The sequence below is a fragment of the Astatotilapia calliptera genome, chromosome 16 (genome assembly GCF_964374335.1).
Source record: "Astatotilapia calliptera chromosome 16, fAstCal68.1, whole genome shotgun sequence".
In the NCBI taxonomy this organism is placed as follows: Eukaryota; Metazoa; Chordata; class Actinopteri; order Cichliformes; family Cichlidae; genus Astatotilapia; species Astatotilapia calliptera.
In genome coordinates, this window is record NC_137437.1 from 27,734,929 (window position 1) to 27,760,842 (window position 25,914).

The 25,914-nt window shown below is 41.3% G+C and overlaps 1 protein-coding gene across 1 annotated transcript in view; it reads left to right on the forward strand.

Moving 5' to 3' along the window:
* clasp1a (cytoplasmic linker associated protein 1a) overlaps window positions 1-25,914 on the forward strand; it is a 116,937-nt gene that overhangs the window by 64,069 nt on the left and 26,954 nt on the right. The window contains exons 9-24 of the mRNA XM_080290991.1: window positions 4,736-4,873; window positions 5,211-5,284; window positions 6,123-6,215; window positions 6,334-6,479; window positions 8,807-8,942; window positions 9,037-9,107; window positions 11,850-11,909; window positions 12,388-12,465; window positions 12,558-12,725; window positions 13,198-13,244; window positions 14,768-14,938; window positions 16,269-16,292; window positions 20,042-20,152; window positions 20,552-20,578; window positions 22,336-22,500; window positions 25,421-25,579. Of these exons, the coding sequence (XP_080147117.1) occupies window positions 4,736-4,873; window positions 5,211-5,284; window positions 6,123-6,215; window positions 6,334-6,479; window positions 8,807-8,942; window positions 9,037-9,107; window positions 11,850-11,909; window positions 12,388-12,465; window positions 12,558-12,725; window positions 13,198-13,244; window positions 14,768-14,938; window positions 16,269-16,292; window positions 20,042-20,152; window positions 20,552-20,578; window positions 22,336-22,500; window positions 25,421-25,579 (1,668 nt within the window). The remainder of the gene's footprint in view (window positions 1-4,735; window positions 4,874-5,210; window positions 5,285-6,122; window positions 6,216-6,333; window positions 6,480-8,806; window positions 8,943-9,036; window positions 9,108-11,849; window positions 11,910-12,387; window positions 12,466-12,557; window positions 12,726-13,197; window positions 13,245-14,767; window positions 14,939-16,268; window positions 16,293-20,041; window positions 20,153-20,551; window positions 20,579-22,335; window positions 22,501-25,420; window positions 25,580-25,914) is intronic.

Below are 25,914 nucleotides of genomic sequence, written 5' to 3' on the forward strand. Positions count from 1 at the left end.
ATGTATTTCTCACGTGTGTGGTTGCGTCTTTGCTTTGCTGTGATGATAAAACACAGAGGTGTTAAACCTGCTTTACTTTCACAGCTACAGCAGATACTTTTGATACATTTCCAGAGTACTTGTAACCAGTGTTGTGTTTTATCACAGTTGTGTAAAGATCGATGAGAAACTGAACAAACAGTTTTAGTCTGACAAAAAAACCCAAAACATTAAACTGCTGACGTCCCTCACGACCTCCGCCTGTTACAAGTGATGAAACCTTTACAGGAAGATGGAGGTGATGTCCAGAGGCTTGTGGGCTGATTGCTGCTGTCACCACTCACTTACCTTCAGATGCTCTAATGACCCGCCTCAGGCTGTGGCACACACTCTTCTGTGTGTGTGTGTGTGTGTGTGTGTGTGTGTGTGTGTGTGTGTGTGTGTGTGTGTGTGTGAGAGAGAGAACTGCTCATCTCATGTTGCATGCCGCTTTAATTGCTCCCTGGATAAATCACACACACAATCCAGCTGGTCTGACAGCTGTGATCAATACTCTCATCTGTGTGGTCGGGCGCTGTGCTTTCTGCTTAGGTGTGCGAGCTGTTAGCCTTTACGAAGAGGCGAGGGGGCGAGTGTTTAGGTGATTGGCTATTGGTTTTGCTGGCCTACGGATGACGTCTGATAACTGATTACTTCCTTTAACATGGAAAAAAAATAGATGCGCTGATGAGCAGCTTGGCCACTTAATCAGACTTTCTAACAGTGGTGTGATGGATTGCAAGGATCATACCTAAAAGAGCTGTTCTAGAAACAAAAATAAATCCAAACAGATGAAAGGAGTCAGTTAGGGTGGTTCAGGCAACTGATTAGGGGGCTTTTGTCTCATGGTCTCAAGGAAAGAAAGTCCATATAGGGCCATATTTACTAACAACCCTTTTGATATTAAATTGGCCTAAAAGGTGTGTACACAGGTGTCTTTGTAGTGTCCAACATTTTGGAAAGAAAATAATGAATTTAATCACAAAGTTTAAATTCATGAATGTCTACAGCAGACACTTTACTGCAGATTTAATACGTTATGTTATGTTGTGTCTGATATGGCTGTATTGGCCTCTCTTGGGTGTGTTAATGTTATTTGGAGCAAGTGGGGCATAAGTTATCAGAGTAAGTGTATAATTGTCACGTGTAGGTCGTTGCAAAGCTCAGAGCTTTGAGCCACAGCATCACACTTTGAATCTGCCCTGTGGGTCTGCAGCCCCACGTGTTTCTGGGCCTCAATAATACAAAACGGAACTCAACCTGCAGCATTTGTGGGACGGAGAATCCCAATATCAGGTGCACGTGGGGGTGCGTCTTTTTTTTTTTTTACAGGCAGCAAAGTAAGGGTTTACAGTAAGCTAATGGCTTTTCATTGTTTGAGAGGTTTAGCCACATAGAGATCGATCGATAGAGAATAGAGAGCGAATAGCATCTGCACGTCTTTTCTCAGCACCCACCGAGCTTCTTTGGTTGCACCTCGTGTGTGGATTGTACTGGTTATTTTACTCTAAAGTGCACACTTCCATGGACCCAGGATCACATCTTGGCTCTTTGAGACGTTGTGTTCATCATCTGTGTTCTGGGTGACGTGTCAGTTCGACTTCCAGCTCACATTGTGTTGTTTTTTTGTTTTGTTTTTCAGTCAAGTATAAAGCGGCTGGGATGAGAATTGGCTGAGCTAAATCACAGAGCTAAGGCTGTGTTTCTCAGGGGTCTTGATCATGAGTGGGTTGAGAGTCGAGTAAGCAATTGAGAGACAGTCTGCAGTGATGAGGATGCTGTGCTGGTCTATTGTGGTGAAGAGAGAGCAGAGGGCCACAGAGAAGCTATTGATTTACTGGTGATCTACATTCCGACCCTCACCTATGGACACGAGGTGTGGGCAGTGACAAAGGATGAGATCACCGATACAAGCAGTAGAAAGGAGCTTCCTCTGGAGAGTGTCTCTTAGAGAGGGTGAAGAACGTGGGCATACAGGAGGGGTTTGTCCTCCACATCAAAAAGCGAGGTGCTTTGGGCTACTGGCCAGGATGCCTCCAACCTCCCAGGGAAAGAAATATCTATCGGCTGGCTAGGGCTGGGCCATATTATACCGTTCACGGTAATACCGGTATAATGTTAGGCAACGATAGGAAAATGAAATATCGTGATAGAATGGGAGTAAAACGCGCATGCGCAGTGCCTTTGTTTTCATACGCACATGGCCGATTGTTGAGTGAAACAGATGAACCAGAATTGGTTTGTAAAAATGGTGCAACTTCCGTGATGTGGAACTGGTTTGGTGTTTGTCCGTCAGATACACAACAAAGCACATTTTTTTGCAGAACATGCAAGCGGCCGTTGTTATTGTCATATTTGTCGGACTAAGATGCTCTTAAATCTGGGAGTAATCTGGGTCCTAAAGTCCGAACCCTCCAGGTCAAACAACACTGCAGCATCACTTAGAGTTAAAAACTGTCTAAATTCTTTCATCTTTAATAAAACGATCAGCATTGCTGCTTTACCAGGTGTAACTATAAAGTTTAACTTCCAGGCATCCATGAAAACAAAAGTTATTACATTTAACGGAGTTAGAAGTTAGCAGGAAGCTAGCGGAAGTTAGCTCGCTAGTTTCGCTAGTTACCTAAGCATGATATAGCATGTTCTGACTGAGAGATTTCTGAAAAAATTCAAACGTACAGCTCTGCTATCACTTCCAACATAAATGAAGACAGGAAACTAAACAGCAGTGACGTTTGTAGGGTTACTGAAGTTGGGCTAGCTGGTATATAATGATGTGCTACGTGATCGCTAGCGACACAGCTATGTTAGCATAACATAAACAGTGAAGCTGGAGGACCAACACTAACACTTTTCCACTTATAAAAGTTAACGTGAAGGTTCTTCATGGTTAGAGACAAATGCAATCGCATGGCAGGATGCTGTAAACGGACCAAACTTCAGTCAGGAGAACAACTGAGATAATCCATCCACAATACGAGGTTAGTCATTAATATACTGCAGCAACATGGGAATAGAGCAGCTGCCAGAGAATTCAACATTAAGGAATCAATGGTACAGAAGTGGAGGAAGCAAGAAGAACGAGTTTAATAAAGTTTGATTTATCGGACTGCTTTGTTTCGCTTAATGTGCCTTATAATCCCGTGCACCTTATGGTCCGAAAAATACGTACTGCACACTGCAGTTTAATGTTGCAAAGCACCTCTTTTTAACTTCAGTGGATATTATACATGGTTATGCTCAGGATATGTCAGCCCATTTCTACTGGAAATGCCTTTTGGTTAAACTTTCAGCAAGGAATTTGCATTTGCACTGTTACATTTTTATAAAGCTTTAATGTACATAAAAACCAGCTTCTTGTTTAAGTGAAAATAAATGGAAGGTTGTCTTTTTGCGCTAGTAATGTTGTGGAGTTGTATTTTGTCTCGCATCAATTATATCGTCGGTTATATCGTTATCGCAAATTTTCAAATATATATCGTGATAAATATTTTTGGCCATATCGCCCTGCTCTACGGCTGGCTTATGAACACTTCAGACAAGCTGGAGGACGAGGCTGGATAAAGAAGGTCTGAGCATCTCTGATTCCCCCGAGACCTGCATTTCGATAAGCAGCAGATAAAGCTTCATCATTATTGACTTCTTTTTGAGAAACTGCATTTAAACACGACAGTGTGGTCATCGTACAGGAACTGTGCTCAGTAAATACAAAATGCTTCATAACCTCAGACCCCTCCCTGTTTTTAGAGCCTTTAGTCCAACAGCATCAGCAGTGATGTTACTGTGACACATACACACACACACACACACACACACACACACACACACACACACACACACACCTCAGGGAGAGGGCTGGTTTGTCTGGGAGTGTGCCGGAGCCACACACAATCCATTCGACAGAGATGCCTGAAGAAAGCGAGAGTGTGTGTTAGAGGCTGCTGCCGAGACATGCTGAGGAAGCTGATGTGCAAGAAAATCTGCCCTCGTAAGAACGATGCATTTATCTGTCCTCATTTTCATCCTCGCCGCGCTCGTCTCGCCCTGCACAGCTTCCTGTCTGTCTGTTATTGCTCTGCTCTCTCTGGCTCTGTGCGTCTCATGTCTGCCAACCTGTTGCCTTTTTGTCCCTGTCATGTTTTGTATTTCTTGGTCATGATGATGATTTTCATGCAGGGAGCAGCTTGTGCGGATGAAGCTTCTATTTTATGTATCAGTTTATTATACGTGGCTCCACAAATAAAAGACAAGGCACAAACCTGATTCCTAAACAGCAAGTTAATGTCTCTAAATGTCCTCAGACAGCGGTCATGATCATGGCTGCAAACACCGCCTTTATCTCCGTGCCTCAGCTGGCGGATATCACCACCGGCTAATCCCTCGTGTGAGTGGTCACGTTGGGCAGGTGACGCCGGGGGCCATGTGTGCACTGCTGCCAAACCAGATTAGAGTCAGATGGATGGAATGATTAAAACGTGCACAGATACATACACCACCTGACAGATTGCCCGTGTTGCACTCTCCCCCCTGAGAGGTTATCCAACGCAGCAATGACTCAGGGCTGTTTAACACTTAAGAGAATGATTTCAGCCTCTGAACGATGACTGAACGGTGCTTTATTGATCCTTACGGGAAATAATTCTCACAGTCAGCCAGCCTATATTGAAAGCCTAAGTCACCTACACCCTTTCTCATTTCTTCTTCTTCTTTTTTGCAGATAAGAACTTTGAGGATGAGGACTCTGTGGACGGAGGCCGGTCCTCCTCCTCCTCCTCCAAAGCACCACCCAGTGGCAGGAGGACTGTAGTGAGCTCTGTCAGAAGACCCAGCTCAGCCACCACGCCAAAGCCCACGGGTGAGGGAGAGGTTCAAGCTCAGCTCAGTGCTGGGAATAAATAATCTGCCGCTGAAAGTCACTATTTGTTCTGATTTAATGAACAGTTATTCACATTTTAGTTTAACCCTGGGTCATAACAGTTTACCCTCAGGCAGCCGAGCTCTGTTGGCTGGCGATTCGTTATGTTTTAGAAAGAAATCTTTGTTTGACGGCAGTTTTTCGTTTGTCATAGATGTGCTTGCATTGAGAGCAGGTTGTTAATGACTGAACCAAGGCTTCTGTTCTTTGGTCAAATTCGTAGTTTAAAAGATGCTGTTGAATACCATTTAAAATGCCTTATGTATATTTTTCAAAGGTAAAGAAGCTGCTGCTGGTGCTGTTGATGAAGAGGATTTCATTAAAGCCTTTGAAGACGTGCCCTCGGTCCAGGTGAGCTGGCCACATTCTCCATATGAAACCTTGCTTTAGTATGATGGTAGTTAGCCTTCCCAGAGGGTGTGGCTTTAGGAGTGTTAGAGGTAATTGGTCCACACCTGTGTGATGGTCCAAAATACTTGGTCCATCTCATGATGATAGCAACCTGTGCTATCATCATGTGGTTGGGATTCTTGGCTTTATTGAAAATACCTGAACAGCTGAATCATGAAGTGCCTTAAAACTACTTCCACATGACTTAAAGGCGTTCATGATTTCTGGATGTCATGTCAGATTGACTTTAATGAATCCACGATGTTTCATCTCACACCACCTGGATGTTTAATCAAAACAGACAGCATTTAAAAAACTGATATAATTCTAGCTTTATTGCTCTTGGCTGCACTGAGACAAAAGGGTGGGGTAGGAAGGCAGTTAATGCTAGCTAATTGGTTATCTGGTTATCTAGAGTAATCAGATTATTGCTTTAAAAATGTTTCAAAAGGCTCCAACAGCACAAACACCTTGCAGAGCTCCAGTTCAGGGACTCCAATTAACTGAGGTAAAGCCTCACAGGCAGTTAGCAGCTACAGCCACGCCCCCGACAATGCAAACTTTAAGCCTTGATTAAAACATTGCACCAAAACAGTCTTTGTATCAGTCTGTAAACATGTTTATTTCTGCTGTAAAGTTGGACATTTTAATAACGTGGGGACTGATTCACTGCCTGAGCCTCTAGTGGACATTAGAGGAACTGCACAGTCTGGTGATTTGGGGTCAGTCACTTTGGTGCACCATATTGAAATAAGTCCTGCTAATATTGTGGCTTCCCTTCCTGTCCCGTTGTGCACAGATCTACTCTAACAGAGAGCTCGAGGACCAGCTGACCAAGATCAGAGAAGTGCTGTCTGATGACAAACATGACTGGGAGCACCGAGTGGTTGCGGTGAGATTCTGGAAGCACATGTGTCCTCTTTAAAACACACACACACTTACATATAAAGATGATAGGTAATATATATTTGATCATGACATTTTTTTTCTCTTTTCTCATTCCTCTGTAGCTGAAGAAGGTCCGTTCCCTCATGTTGGCGGGGGCCACTGATTATGAAGGTTTCCCTCAGCAGCTTCGACTTCTTGAGGCTTCCTTCAAGCTGTCAGCTAAAGACCTGCGCTCCCAGGTGGTCCGAGAGGCCTGCATCACGCTGGGGTAAGACAAGAAGACTTTACTGACTGAGATTTTAGAAGCCTTGCAACACCCTTAACCACCTGCAACATCAACATATGTCTGGGAACAATTTTATAGAATAATTTAACATTTAAAAAAACAGATGATGAACAGATGAAATGACATGTATTCAGACAAATAAGTGAGATTTCAACAACATCTCAGTTTTTCCACATACATCGAGTCTGTTGTTGTTATAATATGCACATGAAGATTTATTTCATGCTGTGTAAACCCATCCAGTGGGCTGACTCAGACCCTTTGGCAAGCTGGCACCTATGTAAATTGTCAACTGGCCATTAGGTATAAGTACCTGCTGTAATCAGTCACCTGCAAATTGTTTTCTGAAACGTTCACCACCAGGAAGCAGAATTATACCAGTGAGTGAGCTGCTGTTTTTCTTTTTCTTTTCCCATTTCTTTCAGAGACCTCCTTTTTGAATTCTTCTTATTATTTCCCTGGTTGACTCACTGCAGCTGTTGTTTCTTCAAATTCTGTTAAAGCTGTAGTTAATTGAAGACTTTTTAAAAACAGTATTAATAATATGTACCTTAAAAAATTAAACATAGTTGTCCTTAAACCCTGGATGGCAAGAAAAAGAACTCTAAGTAAATGACAGAAAAACTGAATTAGCTTTTTTTCTTTCTCTTCTTTGAGTTGATTGGTTTTCCTGTCATAGCAGATTTTTTTAAATGATCTTTTTATAATCTAAATGTGTAACAATTAATTTATTTTAATAATAAAATAATTAGTTAAATAAAATGAAAGCCTGAGGGTAATTAACAATGCTTTTATGCGTGAACATCCCTGGTTTAAGAGCGGGAGGAGACCCAGTCCCAGCTTCAGGAATCATATGTGCTCTGAGTGTCAGCCCCAGGCCCAAACAAACAAGGTTGTGTCAGGAAGTGCATCCAGCAACACAAACATCTCCCAAGTTAAACATGCGACTCCATCTGCATTGGCGACTGCATCTGAATGAGCATCTGAAAGGGTTTTTCAAAAACTTTATAAACAATTAATGCTTATTAATTTTTACAGTGTTTATTGTTATTTATGCTTTTGTATTTATTCGAGTCTTGTTTTATTGTTGTAAAACTGGTGTTTTGATCTGTTTGCCTCGATTGGAAAACACTTTGAGTTTGTAAACATGATTTGACTTTCTGGTATAACGCTGCCACCTTGTGGTAAATGATAAATGGTAAATGGCCTGTATTTGTATAGCGCTTTACTTAGTCCCTATGGACCCCAAAGTGCTTTACACTACATTCAGTCATCCACCCATTCACACACTGGTGATGGCAAGCTACATTGTAGCCACAGCTGCCCTGGGGCGCACTGACAGAGGCGAGGCTGCCGGACACTGGCGCCACCGGTAATGACCACCAGTAGGCAACGGGTGAAGTGTCTTGCCCAAGGACACAACGACCGAGACTGTCCGAGCTGGGGCTCGAACCGGCAAGCTTCCGATTACAAGACGAGCTGCCAACTCTTGAGTCACGATCGCCTCAGTGGTGACAGCTTTTATTAATGTTTGCAGAGGGGTTTTTACAAAAAACCTTAAGATCAGAAGCTTTCTGCATGAGACACTGCTTAGATTTCTCTGCCTGGCTGGGCTCAATTGGTCTGATTATGTTTATGACCGCCCTGTCAGTATACCTGATAGTGAAGTGCATAGTCTAATCTTCAGATAGTTTTTTTTTTCAGCTGTGAAACTGTCAGTATGACAAAACAAGAGGTTTAAGTGTCTAATTGAAACCTTTGCCTATAAAGGCTCACTTTTAGTTCATCTTTACTGAATATTTTGTCATCAGGGTGTGACCAGATGAGCAGAGTACATGTCAGGATGATTCATTAAATCACAAGTGATTGCATTTCATGTCATTTTCATGGGTTTCTCTCTGGATTAGGGCTCCGTAATGAGAGTCATTCAGTTTTTACTCATTGATCAACGTGCTTCTAATGGCTTTGATTAGCAGCGCTGACATTAACATGGATCCGTAACTGATGAGGTTATACAGTGAAAAGCTTAAGCTAATGAAAACCAGTCTTGCAGCATCACTCTGGACTTACAAACATCCATCATCCCGAGTTTAATCCGGCCCTGATGAGGTGGAACAGAGCAGAGAGGCACTGAAAGAGCAGGAGGCTGATGAATAGATGAGACCTACATGTATCCTATCATCCCTCTTAATGCCAACACAACGCAGACGTTTCCCATCATCCCTCACTCACTTCTCTGTATTTCTGCCAATCTGTCAGTTTGTCTTTGAAAGCTTTTTGCATTGTAACCATTTCTTTCTTTCTGCCAGATATTTGTCATCGATTCTCGGTAACAAGTTTGACCACGCGGCCGAGAGCGTCATGCCAACCCTGCTGAATCTCGTGCCCAACAGTGCCAAAGTCATGGCCACGTCCGGGATGGCCGTCATCCGTCTCATCCTCAGGGTGAGTGATCTCAGAGCATTACTGCATGCAAATAACTGATCCTCGCAGAGCTGTCAGAAGAAATAATCCCTCCTGACATTTTCTTCTCTCCCAGCACACACATTACCCACGGCTCATCCCCATCATCACCAGTAACTGCACCTCCAAATCAGTCGCAGTCAGACGGTAAGAATGCCTTTCAAAATAAAACACACCAGCTGCAAGTTAAAAATAAAAGACAAGAATTTCAGTTTTCTTATTTGTTTTCCAATAAACTTGATTTTCATTTAGGGAAAAATAAATCAAGATTAAAAAGAAAGAAAAATTTAGGAAAAAAAGAGAAAATGTAAAAACTCAAGAACGGGGAGTAATCAGATAAAAACAAAATAGATATCAAAAAGCCACTTTACGTATGTGTGTGTAAATATACAAACACATATACACATCCAAACTGTGAGCTGGTTTCACTGAAGAGGAGCCTGAAAGCTGAAGGCTCTGCCTCCTATCCTACTTTTAAATGCTCTAGGAACCACAAGTAAGCCAGCAGTCTGAGGGCGAAGTGCTTTAAAAGAAAAAGAAAAGAGTTGCTTGCTAGTAGGCTAGTACTTAAATTGTTAATGTTAAAATGTATAATAATATGTCAATAGTAAAATTTCATTATATATCTTTTCTTTTAACTTTTAGTCATTAAAATGAATTTACTTTCAGAGGCATTAAAATATATATATATATATATATATATATATATATATATATATATATATATATATATATATATATATATATATATATATATATATATATATATATATATATATATTAGGGGTGCAACGATACACAAAATTCACGGTTCGGTTCGATACTTTGGTGTCACGGTTCGATATTTTTTCGATACAAAAAAGTGTTCATGCATTTTTAATTTGTCATTTATTAAAATTATAAATATATATTTTAACTCAAAAGTACAGTTTTTAAATTTAACCCTAACCCTTGTGCGTGTTTTTTATTTTGACAGCGAATGCGCACCTGCGGACCACTTATGTGCAGCCCTGGTTATTTAGCTCGTCATATTGCAGCCACAGAAATTCTTTTGTCCATGAAACCATAAAGCTGCACTTTCTTTTTGCCTCATAGTCTGATTTGTCATAACTTCTCCGTTTTGTGGTAAGCTTTTCTTTGGCTGTCACTTCTTCACCCTGACCTGTCTTATTTGGCTCAGCAGAACTGAAATGCTTTTACACACTCACTCACATAAGCTCAGCGATTCTCTGCGCGATCAACCTCTCACATGTTTAAGCTTGCTGCGGGAGATTTCACTTGTCATGTTTGCATAGTAAGCTAACGATTAATAAGACGATGTCAGAGGAATTGGTGCACAAATTATCATCACTCACAGATCAGTGCTGTAGCTCTCTATACACAGTTCACAGGATTGCAAAGTGAAAGCAAAAAAACAAGCGCAAATTCAAACGCGATTTCAATATGTCACATATTGACAGTGGCTCACCGATGCCAATGACATAATTACCCAGCTACATTTCTGAAAGAATGCAAAAGCATTGACATATATTTTTCCTACAATAGCCCGACGGGCAGGGCAGAGATAGATTTTGGTAGCCCGACTGAAAAAATCGCTAGCTCCAGGACGTCGGGCTAGCGATATTGCAAGCCCTGTATCTGATTGCGGAATCACTCATCTTTGGAAAAGAGAGTTTATTACAGAGAAATGGCTCTTTCCAAAATAAAAGCTATACTATACGCTTCTTCTGGGCTATATTCTCAGCAGCATAAGGAGAATCATGTGCTAACAGCTGTCTAAATGACTCGGCTAAAGTTAGTAGCATGCTTGCTTTTTTTTTTCTGCTTCCACTTGTCTTTGCACTAGGATGATGTCGGCGTAAATGTGCAGTCATATTCGTTGTGTTCCCACTAGTGCTTTCAGGTTAATCTCGTTGAAATGACCTTAACGCCACAACACGGCAAATCTCCTTTAACGAGCTACCGCCGATCGCTCCGTGCATGGGGCTAGACGGCCAACACGTTAACGAGCTAACTGCGCTAACACACTAGTTCACACCAATGTAATTGAGCATTGCATGGCACATCCAACATACTGTTTTACTTTAGTCCATGACTCGCTTACCTTCGTCACATGAAAACCAAAATAATTCCAAACGCCAGAACTGAATGAGGGTGGGGGAGGTGCCCTGTGCTCTTCCTTCTGACTATGCTGTCTGTGTTGAGCGCTCAGTGGATCTGTGCTCGACAGTGCAGCCTAGGCGGAGTAGTCGAACACAGATTCACTGAGCGCTCAACACAGACAGCATCGTCAGAAGGAAAATTGATAAAAGAAATTACAAATGTTGTATTGTTCATACATATGCGTACCGAACCGAAGCACTGTATCGAACGGTTCAATATCGATACGAATATCGTTGCACCCCTAATATGTATGTATATGTATATATGTATGTGTATATATATATATATATATATATATATATATATATATAATGCAGTCATTAATGCCGCTGGGTTTTTTTTAGATAATTTTTGAGGGCATGAGAGTTCATGTTTAAGTCGGAGCTTCAGCCACAGAAAGAGAAAGGTTATTGTTTACTTTAAATCCAGTGAAATGAATAATGAATGGATAAATACTCTGAATTACTTTGCAGTTATACATTTTACTCCTCAGCCCTAAAGGGCTGTCGGGGTATTGTTGTTACCCCTCCGGGTGGGTGGCATGGACACCTAACTTTGTGAATGTATTAACTCGAGAACGGGGTGATGTAGAATTTACAAATAAATACCATAGGTGCATTTACTAAAAATGTCAGACAGGTTCGAATCTCAGTGACCAAAGGTGTAAAAAAGTATAAGGTGTAAAAGGTTAAAGACGTATTCATATAAACTTTAATTTCTTTCCAGACGCTGTTACGAGTTTCTCGACCTCATGCTGCAGGAGTGGCACACCAATACACTGGAAAGGTGAGCTAGTCTGCTGTTTCCTCCTGGAAGCATACTATATAGGAGAGTGTGTTTGTGTGTGTGTGTGTGCGTGCATGCATTCTGCTGAGGCGCAGACGTGCATGCAGCTTCTTCTTCTACTCTCTCATGATGACATTTAGGTTGTTGAGCATTTGCAGTTAGCTGAGCTGGCTCGCTGAGCCACTGATGAGGCCCGTTAAATTGATGACTCCTGAGCGAGCCATCATCATCATCATCATCATCATCAAGGGGCCTGCTTGCCCTATATGTAACCATGGCAACCGCAGCGGGGACTTTAAAAAGCGAGTGAAAAGCCCCACGGGTGGCTACATTCCCTGTGGATCAGCAGAGGATTCAAACTCTAGGAGAGAGGAGAGGAACGAGGAACTCCCCTGAGAGCTGTTTGTGCTCCACATCATCAGTACTGCTCGTTTCTGTCTTAACCGTTTCTCCTTGCAATGTTTCCTTACTATCCCAGGCACGTGGCAGTTCTCACTGAGACCATCAAGAAAGGAATCCACGATGCTGACTCTGAAGCCAGATCCATCGCTAGAAAGTAAGTGTCCTGTCTTAAAATTCAATGAGAAAGTTTAGTTTGTTTTTTTGTTTTTCACTACACTGCCTCTTCTTTTTTTTTCCACCCTGTAGGTGCTACTGGGGCTTTCACGGCCACTACAGCCGGGAGGCAGAACATCTTTTCCAGGCGCTGGAGGCCACCTATCAGAAGGCCCTCCAGTCTCACCTGAAGAGCTCAGACAGCATCGTGTCTCTGCCCCAGTCAGACCGGTCCTCGTCGTCTTCGCAGGAGAGTCTGAAGTAAGAACCGCGCTGCTCTTTGGCTCCTACTCTCCTCCTCCTGCTGGAAGCACTCGTGTCCCTGCATCCTCAAAGCTTGAGCACACATATTGGATTTCACTGAGTGATATGAAACCACTAATGCATCTGCTGTTTTGAATATGGTGATAAAGATGTTGGTAATTACTGTCAGATGTGCAGCGGGTGGGTGAATCAATCGCCATCATTAATCCCGTTTGTAGACTCCCTGTGGAGCGCACTTGGGTAATGACCTCATGCTCGGCCCATCAGACCTGCAGCTGCAGTGGTCTCCAGTCTGAACTCATTTGTCCTTTGGGGTTATCCCAGTTTAGATGCTGATGAGTCAAAGCTTTTACTAGAACCTGAATTTGATAGCGCCAAAGTGGAGTCCACGCATTTTAATTTTATAAATCATGAGTCTTAGGTTGTGATACACATAAATTCTAAAAAGTGTCTTTTTTTCTTCCCCCAGCCGGCCACTGTCTGTGAAGAGCGTGATTGGAGGAAGCATGACGAGAAGTAAGTATCTTTTTATTTGATTCGTCAGCGTGGAAAGGATATAAAGTTTGTATAAAGGCTTCAGACAAATCGAAAGCTTCACAAAAAGCACAGATTCCTGAGGTCACAGGTTAAAGAGCTGGAATTATTTATTGATTCAATATTTTGAGTGGTGAACAAGCAGTATTCTGCAGCGGAAATCCACGTCTTCAGCTTTACTCTCTCTCTCTATGGTAACAAAGGAGTGGTTGGTGAAGCAGCAGTAAATAAACTTCTCTTAACCTTTAAACTCATCAATCAGGTGCTCTGATAAAAGGACTCTGATTGGAGGATTGAGGTGTATCCAGCGAGCAGGATTTCTGCATCAGAGACGAAGGTCCTCCAGAAATCAACCTTTTTGTAGCGGCTGAATATTAAATACTTTGACTGCAGTCTGAATGCATCTGTTTTTAGTCACAAATATAAATAAAGCACTCACAATGATGTCTTGCAGCAACGATTTCCTTCAAAATGAAAGCAGGCCAATGATAACTTAAAAAACGTTCTATTATTGAGGTGAAAAGACCACTGAAGTAGACAAGCCAGCAGTTGGCCATTCAACCTGCCCAACCTGTTTACTGGCCGTGGCCCATTGGAGCATTGGTTATGATGAACCCTGGCTCTTAACAGATTTATGTTTAGATCAGTGAGACTGATCATCTTTGGGTTTCAGTAGTGATGCATACACTGAACATTTCCATTTTGAGTCGCATGCACTGTGTCACTTCACGTTATCATTTCCCCTGGACCAAGCTGATTAAGAACTCCTGAGATTTAAAATCGGGGAGCTTGATGGTGGAGAGATGATGGGGTGTTAGAGGATCAATACAAGATGCCTCAGACTGAAAGATTGCACAAGTTGAGAGAAAAACATCTAAATTACGGAGCTGTGTTAAGTGTGTTAAATTCACCTCAATTTATGGTGGAAGTCACGTTGCAGCAGTAAAATAAACAGTTGAAAACTGTCACCACAAGGTGGCAGTATTTCAGCAGAAGGGTTTATTGTAGATGCCCACCCCAACCAACATTACATTTACATTGTTCTGCCTTGAAAGTCGACTTATAGTCTGGTTTTTTATGTTTCTGTACTGATTAGTAACTGTCTGTTCTGTCCTCCTCTACTACATAACCAGCTTAAATTAAAATTAAAGTTATTTAGGTGCAACATGCATGTAGTGCTGTAAAAACATATGTGTGCAGAATCTGGCAGTTGGCATGGAGTGGAAATTAAACCTAAAGAAAGCAAGAAGAACATTTAGTTCACAGTTGGTTGCAGAGTGTTTTACAACAGCTAGTACAGAGCTTTTTGCACAAGAATTAAAACGGATTTAAAAGGAGTACAAGAATTCAACAAAGATGTCAGAATCTGGCTTTTAAACTCAGTTTAAGTGCTTTCGAAGTTCAGCCATGCTTCCATCTGAGTGTAGAAAATGGATCCTGAAACTGGAAAATGTAAAAGCATCATAAGGTAGCCATGATACAGTAACATCTCTGTGTTGCCACAGGTAAGCTTGTGGGATCCAGGGTGCCGTCCACTCCAGGATCCCTCCAACGCTCCCGCAGTGACATCGACGTAAACGCCGCCTCCAGCGCCAAGTCTCGTCTGTCCACTGTTCCCGCCTCCTCGCCGTTCAGCTCTGCAGCTGCTCTTCCACCAGGGTCCTACGCCTCTTTAGGTAACTGATCACTCTCCTCCTTCTAACCCGCTCAAACCAAAAAGGAAGACCACTTTCTGGTATTCAGCACATGTTGCTCACACTCTTATTTCTCAAAATGAAACATTTCGCTCTCCGTAAACGTGCACGAGGACAGATAGCTCCCCAGTAACAAACCATAGGATTCACCCAGTGAACAAACAACACAGAGTAAACAGAGGAAGTCTTGCAGATCCTTCGTTTAAGTTTGCAGAGTGAAGGAGTCTTATCAGTACACAGTGCCTTTCATTATTTTATTCAATATCGTACAATCGAGATGCATTGATTACAATTAGGTCTGGTTTTTCATTACAGGAGTTCAGTTTCATCATATGATTATTTTTGTCATGTGTTACAGAGCTTCACCACATTTCAGAAGCCTCTGTCTTTGAACATAGATTTCTTGTACTAATAAAAATGATCTGCCTCGTATCACTCACTCTGACTCTATAATTACACATTGAAAAACCACTAGATATTTTATAAAAAATCCTGAACTACAGTCATTTTTAAATTTAATGTACAGTTAATGCCATTCCCCTGACCGGTACTTAGATTTCTGGACAGATGAGCAGCAAGGCTATAGGTTTTTCTGAGGGTGATCAATCAGTTCATCTCTATTTTACAGTTAGAAGGGTTAAATGAGGAGAACACTGTTTTCCCTAGAAGAAGGTGACCCCTCTGACCCCATAATTTCCACCCGCCGTTGGGTGAATATGACACTAGTCGCATTTCCTGGGCGCCATGATGTTTAGAAGAGCAGCTCAAGTAGCTGAGGGGCAAACTGAGCCTCTTCCATGTTACAGTAAGAACTACTAAAGCAGCAGTTTAGCAAAAGTCCCAAATAAACAGATTAGTCTCCTGTCATCTTGAGCTATTGAAGCATTTCTCCTGTAATCAGTGGCTTTTATGGAGCTGCCCGGGAATATTAATAACTGCTGATGTTGCCATTAGACTGTTCTGTCAACAGGAACTGTTTAAGTCCTCCACTGACACTTTACACAAATTGATTGGTTGAGGCTGAGTGGCCCCCTGCTGTGATGGCCGCCTGTTTAAGCTAATGCGAGAAGTTTAAGCCACTCCCTCCCAATAGATGAGATATTTTGTGTAATCTTTTCCCCATGCACAAACTTCTCTCCCTGCTTTGTTCTCCTCCAATGAGTCCCTATGGCTCCATAATGACCCTAACTAATTACGATGAGGCCCCTTGCTCACCCACTCATGCCTGTTGCTGCTTCAATTGCTACTAATGACTTCCTCTGTGCCTCTCCTCCCACTCTTTGCTGCACCGCCTTTCTTAAATGCCCCATAGATGGCACTCCTGGTAAAAGTGATGGTAAGAACTGTGTGTATGAGTGTTTCTCTTTTGTCAGATGTCACAATGTTTACATTTCCTCTTCGTCTGTGCTCTCTTTTCCTCTCTTTATCCCTTCTAAGTAGTCTTTCTAGTTTTGTGGACCTCTGCATGGACTGTCTGCATGGATTTCCTCCTTCTGACTGTAACCCTAACAAACGGGTCACTGCATGAAAAATCAATCAGCGGCTACCACCTGACTCCCTCACATTTTTCTACAATAACTTCACCACGCTAAATTTTACCTCCATACTTTGAATATTCTCAGCGTTACAGACCATCAGAGTACATAAGTAAAGTTGGAGCTTACTCATGTGGAAAATCTTATATTTGTGAAGTTATGAGGAATCAAAAATGCGCTTTGAGGGTCAGTAACTGAGAAAATAGTCATAGTATGAAGGCTTCACTCAATATACTGAAGTTAATGTACAAAAAAAAATCTGTTGATTTTGAGGCTTCAGGTCTTTTCTGATGTGGTTGATTTTCTTTTTTTATGGAATGACCCAAATGTATCCATCAGCTGTCTAATTTGAACAGCAGTTGAATCCACTGTTACTGTATCATACTCTACAGAAAAGGTTCTCATGGTGTGCTGCAGGGTGGCATGCACTAAATGGGTCCACAGTTTGATTTCCTGTCACGGTGTTGCTACCTCCAGTGCCACTCATAGGTTTGGGGTCTCTTTGAAGTGTCCTCGTGTTGTTTAACGCTAATGAAAAAAGACACAAACTAAAAACTAACTTAGATTCTGATGACTTCAAAAAATAGATCACAGGAAAAAAACACATCGAATGAAAGGATGGAAGGAAAAGGAGGGAAGTAAAAGCAACCTTCAGGCAGTAAACTGAAAGACAGACCAAGGACAAACGTCCACAGTAATGGGAATAAGACAGAAGGCACACATCTGATCACGCTTGAACTTTTCAGGTAACTTTATCAAGACGCATCTGCAGACTGTATACAAGTGTAACACAGACACAAACTGGTGCTCAATAATATCCAGATAAAGTCCTAGAATTTTCATATGTCTTGTTTTAGTCAGACACTTCCATTTAAAAAAATCAGGCACACCCCTAATAATGCAAACATTAAGCCTTAATACAGTTTAAGCAGGCACGTTTTTTAAAAAGGTGTCATTAAAGGGAACTGCAGTTTAATTCTAATACTAGCGGACCTAGTTTTCGAGTTAAGGAAACGCATTATCAACAGGCAGTAGCTTCAGCTAGTCAGTCAGTGTTACACCCATTTAAATTGTGTCAGAGCTGTAATGATAAAAACCAAAACGTGGCTGTAAACAACGGCTGCTCTGTAATGTCGTGCCAAGTGTGAGACGTAATGAGAGCTGCAGTCAGCCTCTGCAGCCCTCGCTCTGCAGGTAGGAGAGCGAGTGAAGTTCTGTTACTGAGCCTGCAGCCGCAGGTGGACGTGCACTGATGCTCACTGTACCAGCAGCGGTCTAGTACAATGCCTGAAACTGTGTAATAAAGAAGCTCAGCCTTCTTCCATGGATCAAGAAATGCAAACTGTGAGAGGAAGGAACAGTCAGAAAAATCCAATCCACTCTGTGATTTTCCACAGAAAACCTGAGTGGTGTCATTAGTGTAGATGAGTTTGAATGGCCGATCAGATAAGGTTTTTTATGATCTGCTGTAAGTCTCGATGAATATATGAAGAGATAACGCACACAGTCTAATCACTTCCTATACGCCTCAAGGGGATTTATTTTTAGCATGTTGTATAATCCCTGTTATCATTGTCGCCAGTTTTCAAGTGCTATTCTTGACGTGTTGCATAAGAGCACACTTTAGATGTTCTTGCTGAGTTGGCTTTTGCCCATAACTTATCGTACAATCGTTCAGTGAACCTGCAGACTGGGCGGTTGCCGCTGTCTTCACTTTTATTGCACCTCGCACTTTATAACAGGGCTGTAGAGGTGAGAGGATGAAAACCTTTATCGCAGAAATACATTTGTATCAAAAGCAAAAACATCTGCAGAAAATAAAATGTTAGGATAGAAAGATATTTTAGCTTTTCTTCCACAAATGCCCTGCAGGATGGATTTTCAGTTACCCTTTTAGCTTTCAGCAATGCAAATAATTTTTGTTGCATATAAGTTTGAATGTTTGTTTTGTCCCCAATTCCCAAGACCGTAGAGAGCATGTGGGAAAATCCAAAGGTGGCAGTTAGGGTTACTTATCATTGCTGAGGACTTAGACCTGAGAAGGTTATGATAATTAAAGCCGAACTGATTGTAACCTTTTTGCCTCCAGTTTATCAGTTCTTCTTGGTTGGAATTATGAAGGTTTATGATGTTGTCTAAAAGTGCAGAATGCATTTTAATTATTGTGTAGAATATGTGATGTAACAAGGTGTACATGTTTAAAATATCAGAGTACTCTTTACAGTTATACAATCTTCTTCAGCCACAGAGCAGCTCTGAAAGATGTTCAGTGTTTGTTTATCTTTAAGTCTCGGTCAAAAAGTCTGAAGATATTTCTTGTGGTTTCTGTTAGGGTAAAAAGGAAGTGGTTAGCTTTGCTTGCATAAGTTAATCCGAGACTTCATGTCAGGTAGGGATTTTCAGCCTTGAGCCTAGCTTAGTGTTTTGGTCAAGGGGTGGATCTGACTGAGACACTCCATGCTGGGACAAGAGGAACATGTCAATCACAAGGTAGTCCTGCCTTAAAACATCTCATACTTTAAGGTCCTTTTTGACTCTAATGGGACAATAATTTCCAAAATGAACATCAGGTTTGATTCATTAAGACTTGAAATCAAAGACCGAGACCATAAACAACCATAGAAGAGAATCCATGTTCAATGGACTCTAGAAACTTGAGAAAATACAACACGCACATTAAATTAAAACACCAGTTATTGATTACCATACTCTGTCAAAGCTGCTTTGTAGCTCGGTTGGCCTGCATGGACAGATGACAGTGACAGCACTTCTTACCATGAATGAAGGAAGCTTATTGTAATTACACAGAATTGTTTTGAATCCAAACTCTAGAACTGAAAAGTAATGCAAGGAATTACTAAACAGGCAAAGCAAATAACCTTTGACGATCACCACAATACACTCCAGTGACATGCGGCCATGCACTAAACTGCTGAACACGTCATTTCCAAACCCAAGACACCCTTTTTCAGAGCAAAAATCAAAGCAACATAGATACCCTACAATATTATAGAAATAAACCCAATAATCCATTGATTTCCTATGAGAACCACGGGGCAACACTAAGACAGCAGGTAGACATTCAGCAGAATGAGGCTCATGGACGATGACTATCTACTGATTGGGTGGGAGAGGGAACTTAGAGATCTTTCTTATTTCCCTTCTTTACATATGAACACAGAGTTTACCTTAAAAAAATTACTTTTTAAGTTAATTTTTAATGAAACATTGGAATTATCTCAATGTATGGTCTTTAAAAAGTCCTTTTCTGAATAGCACGAGTTACAGATTCAGGAATGCCTTTCCTGTCTGGCGGGTCACAAGAAACACTGAGAACTATTTGTGAACACTAACAAAGCCAGGTGTGTCTGTTTCCCCTTCATGTTTTCAGAGCAGCTCTGTCTCCTCATCCAGGTCTGCTTCATTCTGTTTCCTCAGACTTCTTCTTCTCCAGCGTCTCTGTCCAGGGCTGGGTTGAACCGCAGTCACTCCCATCTATTAAACCTTCTACCCCCCCTCTTGCTCTTTCTCCCTTTTTCTTTTCATCCAGGTCGCGTTCGCACAAGGAGACAGAGCTCGGGCAGCGTTGGCGGAGCCAGCTCTTCTTCAGTGGTGGACAGCAGGGGGCGAAGTCGGGCCAAAGTGGTCTCACAGTCCCAGCGTATGTATAGACACCTCATGCACGTGCTTAAATAGCGATGTTAGAGTGAAATGTGAGCATGAAGCTGTTTAACCAGCTTTTGCACATCCGGCTTTACAAAGCTGCAAAGCCTGCGCTGAACGTTCATTGTTGTGTGCTGCTTTAACATCCCCTCGACATGTGTTTCTTCTGTGCAGTCTTGTGTTTTTGTTTATGTGTGCCTCCATACATGCACGCTTTGTTGCTTTTATGTGTGTTGTGTTATCTTTGTACGTTGCTTAGATCTGTGAGCTCACAGCTAACATGTCCACAGCCACCCAGAGTGCATGCTGGGAACAAATCAATGAACATAACCCCTTCTGTCTCATTCTGACTGATCTCGATCTCCACCCTGTCCTGCCTATCGCTTCCATCACCCAGGATCAAGATCAGCCAATCCCATCAGTGGTAAGGCCTCAGCTTCAACCAATCACAAGACAGATGCCTCACCTTTCATACCTGACTTATAGCATTGCGTTAAATCTTCATTGTATCCTCACTGTTTAGTCAGTAACATCAGTCAACCACCGTCTTTGCCCATCATAGTCTAAAACTGCACCAATTTAATTTTAGCGACTGGATGGATGGTTGGTTGGATAGATAGACTTTATTGATCCCACAAGGAAAATGATTGTGTTACAGCATTAGCCAGATAACGAATAAAATACTACAGTCTATACAACATTAATAAACAACATAGTTAATTGCATATTAAAGGCCTTATACTTTAAGAGACAATGCAAAAATGGTATATATACAACAGTGATTTAAAAAACAAAAACAAATTTAAATTGAAGTTAGGTGAAGAAAAGTAAGACTCATCTGGTGCAAGAGAGTAGTGCAAATTGCATTAATAAGTGATACATTATAAATCTAAGAAACAGCTGCAAGACAGTAAATTTGATAGGTTAAATTGGTAAATTTTGGTAAATAAGCATTACCCACAATGCACTTTTCTCCAGTGAATGATCAGAAAACGATCATACTTGTGTCATCTCCTCTATGTCGCAGACATTAAACTGCTGCAGTTTATTCAAACTATGACATTTCAAATACGAATGCAAACGGTGACATCGCCAACGACAGCAGTGATTCAACGCAGTTCTATAAATGAAGTCCACTCTAAAGCTTTGCACGTAGTCTCGTTGTGTCACCCTACAGTATCTGCATGTTTCTCACACTTTCCAGCTATTAGTAATTTTGTGAGGTTTTGTTGGGGTTATTTTTCCACTGTGGAAGGCATTGTCTGTTCCCATTTACTTTGAACAAGTGTCCTCCTTCCTTCACCCCACATGTCCAAGCTGTAGATTTTGTTTTTGATTGTTTAACCTTCAAGTGACCAAGTTACATGTTTCTGTGTGCCACATGTTTCCTTCCTACATGGTTTCTGTGAGGAAAGCTGTGTGAATTTTTTTAAATTCATTAATTTGTTGGTAATTATTTTATAGTTAGGCTTTTCATTTTCAGATATTTTTAGTGTTTCTCTAGAAAATCTGTGAAATCTTTCACATCTAAAAAACAAAAAAAACCCAGACATGTGGTAGTAACAAACTAACAGCCTGATATTTCTGTAATTGTGCACATTTACTAAGCATTATCTACAGCAGTGTTTCCCCACGTTTTGGAGCCACAGCATATATTTTACATTAGAAAAGTCACATCGCACCACCAAACAAAAATGTCACAAAAAGCATATATTAAGATATCTCAGAGAGGAGAGTTTCACTGGTCTGGCCCACAGATTTTCAATGTTGATGCCACCATGTAAAACTGGTGGGCCACATAACCGTGGAGTTTAGCGTCCCTGTTTTAGATGGCCTGTCATGTAACAAACAAAACAGTGAATGGGTGGGACAGACAGACAGATCCATTACAAGAATAAAATAAAAGCAAAGAAAGAAAGTCTAAAATCTGATGGTCCCACTTGGCCGTTTTAGTGGCTACCACAGCTCGGTCACTTGATGGTTTACGACTGTAATTTACCTGTCTTTGAAGCTCTGTGTTGTCACTGTGATTCACCTTTAAAGATGGGATGGGTTTGTGCCTAAAATAGAAGAACACATCATAATCTGTCAGATTTATGGGCTGCAGTGTCCTTACAGGACTATCTCAGCCACTTTTTTCCTGTTTGTCCTTTTTAATTTTTTATTTTTTTGTCCTAACAGCCGGTAGTCGCTCCAGCTCTCCGGGTAAGCTACTCAGTCACAGCAGCTACGGACGGATCCCTCGAGCCACGGCATCAGCCTCCACCACTCCGGCAGACAAGCGCAGCAGGATCCCTCGCAGCCAGGGCTGCAGCCGGGAAACCAGCCCCAGCCGATTAGGCCTTGGTAAGGACCTGACTCTGGAGCGGCACACTCACTGCATTTACTATCTGTATACGACAATAACATAGAATTAAACTTAAAGCACCTTCAGAAACAGGAAAAGTTCACAGAAAGTGCCTTCTAGTTAAGGCAAACAGTAAAAGTGTACAAAAATATGGAATATAAAACATCAATTATGATGGCATTTAGAACAATTAAAAGTCAAATGTGATAGCAATGCAATAAAAAGCACAGCAAAAATTAACAAACCTGCATAAATAACAGTAAAAATGTAAATTAGACCCCAGTTATGATAAAAGTAGAATAAACAAATAAGAGAATCTACACATTAGAGAGAATGCTGTATGAAAAAGTGACAGTGGACATAAACAACGGGGAGTCTGTGCACTGAGACATACTGATGCACGTCTCCACCAGGCATTGCAAACTGAGGGAATCCACGTTTCAGTAAATAATAATAATTAATTACTGTTATACTATTCATTTAGTTAGCATTTTTAAAATGCCGAGGCAGAGTTCTATATAGAATTCAATAAAAGAGCTCACCATCAGTAATAACGATACAATAAGGATAAACAGCTATTTAAAATGAGGCATAAAGCTTCCATCAAAACATAGAACAATCAGAATAATATGACCTGTAAGTATGAATAAAATAAATAAAAAATATAAGTGAGGAAGAAAGTGGTAGAGGAGAAATAAAAACATATGAAAAATATGTTTAAAAAAAGTCTTAAGGAGAGATTTAAGGGTAGATGTTCAGTCACAGGCACGTTGAAACTGGAACTAATGCCTGAAAAACGTGTTAATGATGCGCGGCTTGTTTATAAAACCCTGAATATAAAGATTCTTATTAATTGAATTCTTACAAGTGATGATTTTTGAAATGGCTCCTGAAGCCAGCAGCAGTCTGTATTTATTCCATTAAACACACTTGAGTCCTGACTTGTTTCTGCAGTTTTCTGATATTTGATGCATAAATAGGAATTGTAATTGTGCAGGGAATGAATTGCTTATTTAGTGTCACTATTAATATGACATAACTGTGCAGAAGAAAAACAAGAAGCTGGCCCAGATCTCACACAGTGTTCCTTTGACTGGCTGCACGGCATTGACCCCTCAGGTGTGCTGATCACCATGTGTCACAGGAACACATGTACAGATAGCTGAAACTGGACTTTCCTATCTTTCTGATAAAAACATTAAGTCCTGTTTGTTTTGTGTGCTGTACATTTCCATGAGCGAGTTTATTACGCAGATCATAAATCAGTAATACAGTAAATTGCGATATGATTCCCGCCCTTAAATAATCACTCCTCACAGGTATATTCTGACCTACGATATCTCACAACAGGGCCAAAAAAATTTTTTTTTGTTTTTTATTGAAATTGTTTGGTTTGAACTTGTATTTGTTAAACTTTTGAGAAAAATTACAAAAGATGCTGCAGCCTGTGTGCAGATTACTTGGTGGTGTTAACAAACGACCTCCTCTGTAAAAGAAAGATGGAAACCAAAACTGAGAGCACCACTACAAAACAAACCCAAAGAAATCTGTTTCTCAGTTATGTTGGCAGCCACGTGCACTTCTGGACTTCTGCACTTTTTTTGGGGGGGTGTTTTTTTTTAGATAACTCTGTACAAGTTCTGTTTTTAATCCAGGTCCGATGGTTTCCTCTGAATATTCCTTCTCAGACGTTAGTTAAAGTTTACAGTCTGACCTTGGGAGACAAATTCAACCCAAAGAATATTTGGGGATGCAAGCATGCTCCTGGTCTCACATTTCACCTGCTGTCTTTTGGTCTGGAGACTGTGGATGAAAATCCAGAATAAAAATCTAAAATCTGATCAGTCCTACCCGCAGACACAGCGCTCATCACCAGAAACATGTTCTCTGTGAAGTTTAGGTCACTTTAAAACGTCAGTTCTTGACTGAGCAGTGCAAGTGTTCAGAACAGAAATCTAAAGATAGCAGAGATGCTGTTAGTATTGTGGACGTTCCCAAGAAGATGATCTTTAATGATCTTGCTGTTTTATTTTTATTGATTTCGTGGTCCAGTACCTTAAGAATTCCTGTGCACCACACCTCTCCTCTCTGGCTGCCCTGCTGTAGGGCCAGGCACAGTCATGACTTTTCAGACTTACAGGTCCAAACTCTTATTGGTCTTTTTTTCATGAAGCTCTTCAACCCTCGATCGGTTGCTTGTTACCTGATGAAAGACTATAAGTCAAAAACTGTTTGGTTTTTCTGATAAATTTGGTTTCTTGTCAAGTGTTTCTTTGTGTTTGTTTATAGATTTGATTTGAGATGGGAAAGAGGTCTTTATTTTCTTCACTTGCTCATTTGTATTTTTTCTTCTTTACAAATCCTGCTGTTTTGATCTGTTTCTCACAAGTTAACAGTTTGAAGCCTGAGCTCGTGTTTGGATCTAATCTTTCCTGGCCATGTGCTGTATGACTGACTCTCACTCACCCCTACTGCTGTTTGTCATTTTCTTTACTCTCACCATTTTCCTTCTGTATCTGCTTTTTTTTTTAATCTCTCGTAGTCTCTCTGTATTAGCCGACTCAATGACAGAGGTCAGGAGTTTGACTCTATTGATTGGTTTATGAATCAGTTGATTTTCTGTGCTATCCTTTACACTGTTCTGCCAAAACTCATAAACATGGGCTGCGCAGAAATCTCCTGTCTCCAATGACCATACACATTGTTGTAATCTCTTCATGGAAAACCAGAGTTACTCACTTATTGTTCAACCACTTAAAACAGTTTATATTGTTGGCTATTACATGCTCCAGGACCCTCATCCGAGGCTTCATGCTTCCAGTATTCTTCTCTCTCTGTCTTCCTCTCTCCGAGCCTCATTCCCACCTTTTCTCCTATGGATGCACACTGACACTCCCACCTAACTTGTTGTCCTAACAGCCAGCCTGTGTGGTAAACCTCTTCTTCCTGCTGCTCTCCCCTACCGCACGCTAGCCCGGAGCCGCATACCCCGTCCCAGCATGAGTCAAGGTTGCAGTCGCGACACCAGTCGTGAGAGCAGCCGTGACACCAGCCCCGCTCGGGGCTTCACTCCTCTGGGTGAGTATCTCCGAGCTCACGGCTGTCTGGACTCTCTCCTAGTGAGCTTACCAACTGAACAAAATGTACCTGATGCTTAAACGAGCTTCCTGCTCCAGTCTTCTGTCTGGTCTCTGTGTTCTCTGTAGCATCTGAAATCTCTGCATGCCTTCCTCTGTGCATGAACTGTGTCTGCTCTGTTTTTCCTCTTCTTAATTTAATTGTTTTCCTATATAAGAGATTTACCTCAGTGTTTCTGTGCTGGGCTTTTTTTAAGAAGAAAGTGTACTTTATTGGTCCCCGTGGGGAAAATCCCTCTCTGCATTTAACCCATTCACTCAGTGAAGCAGTGGGCA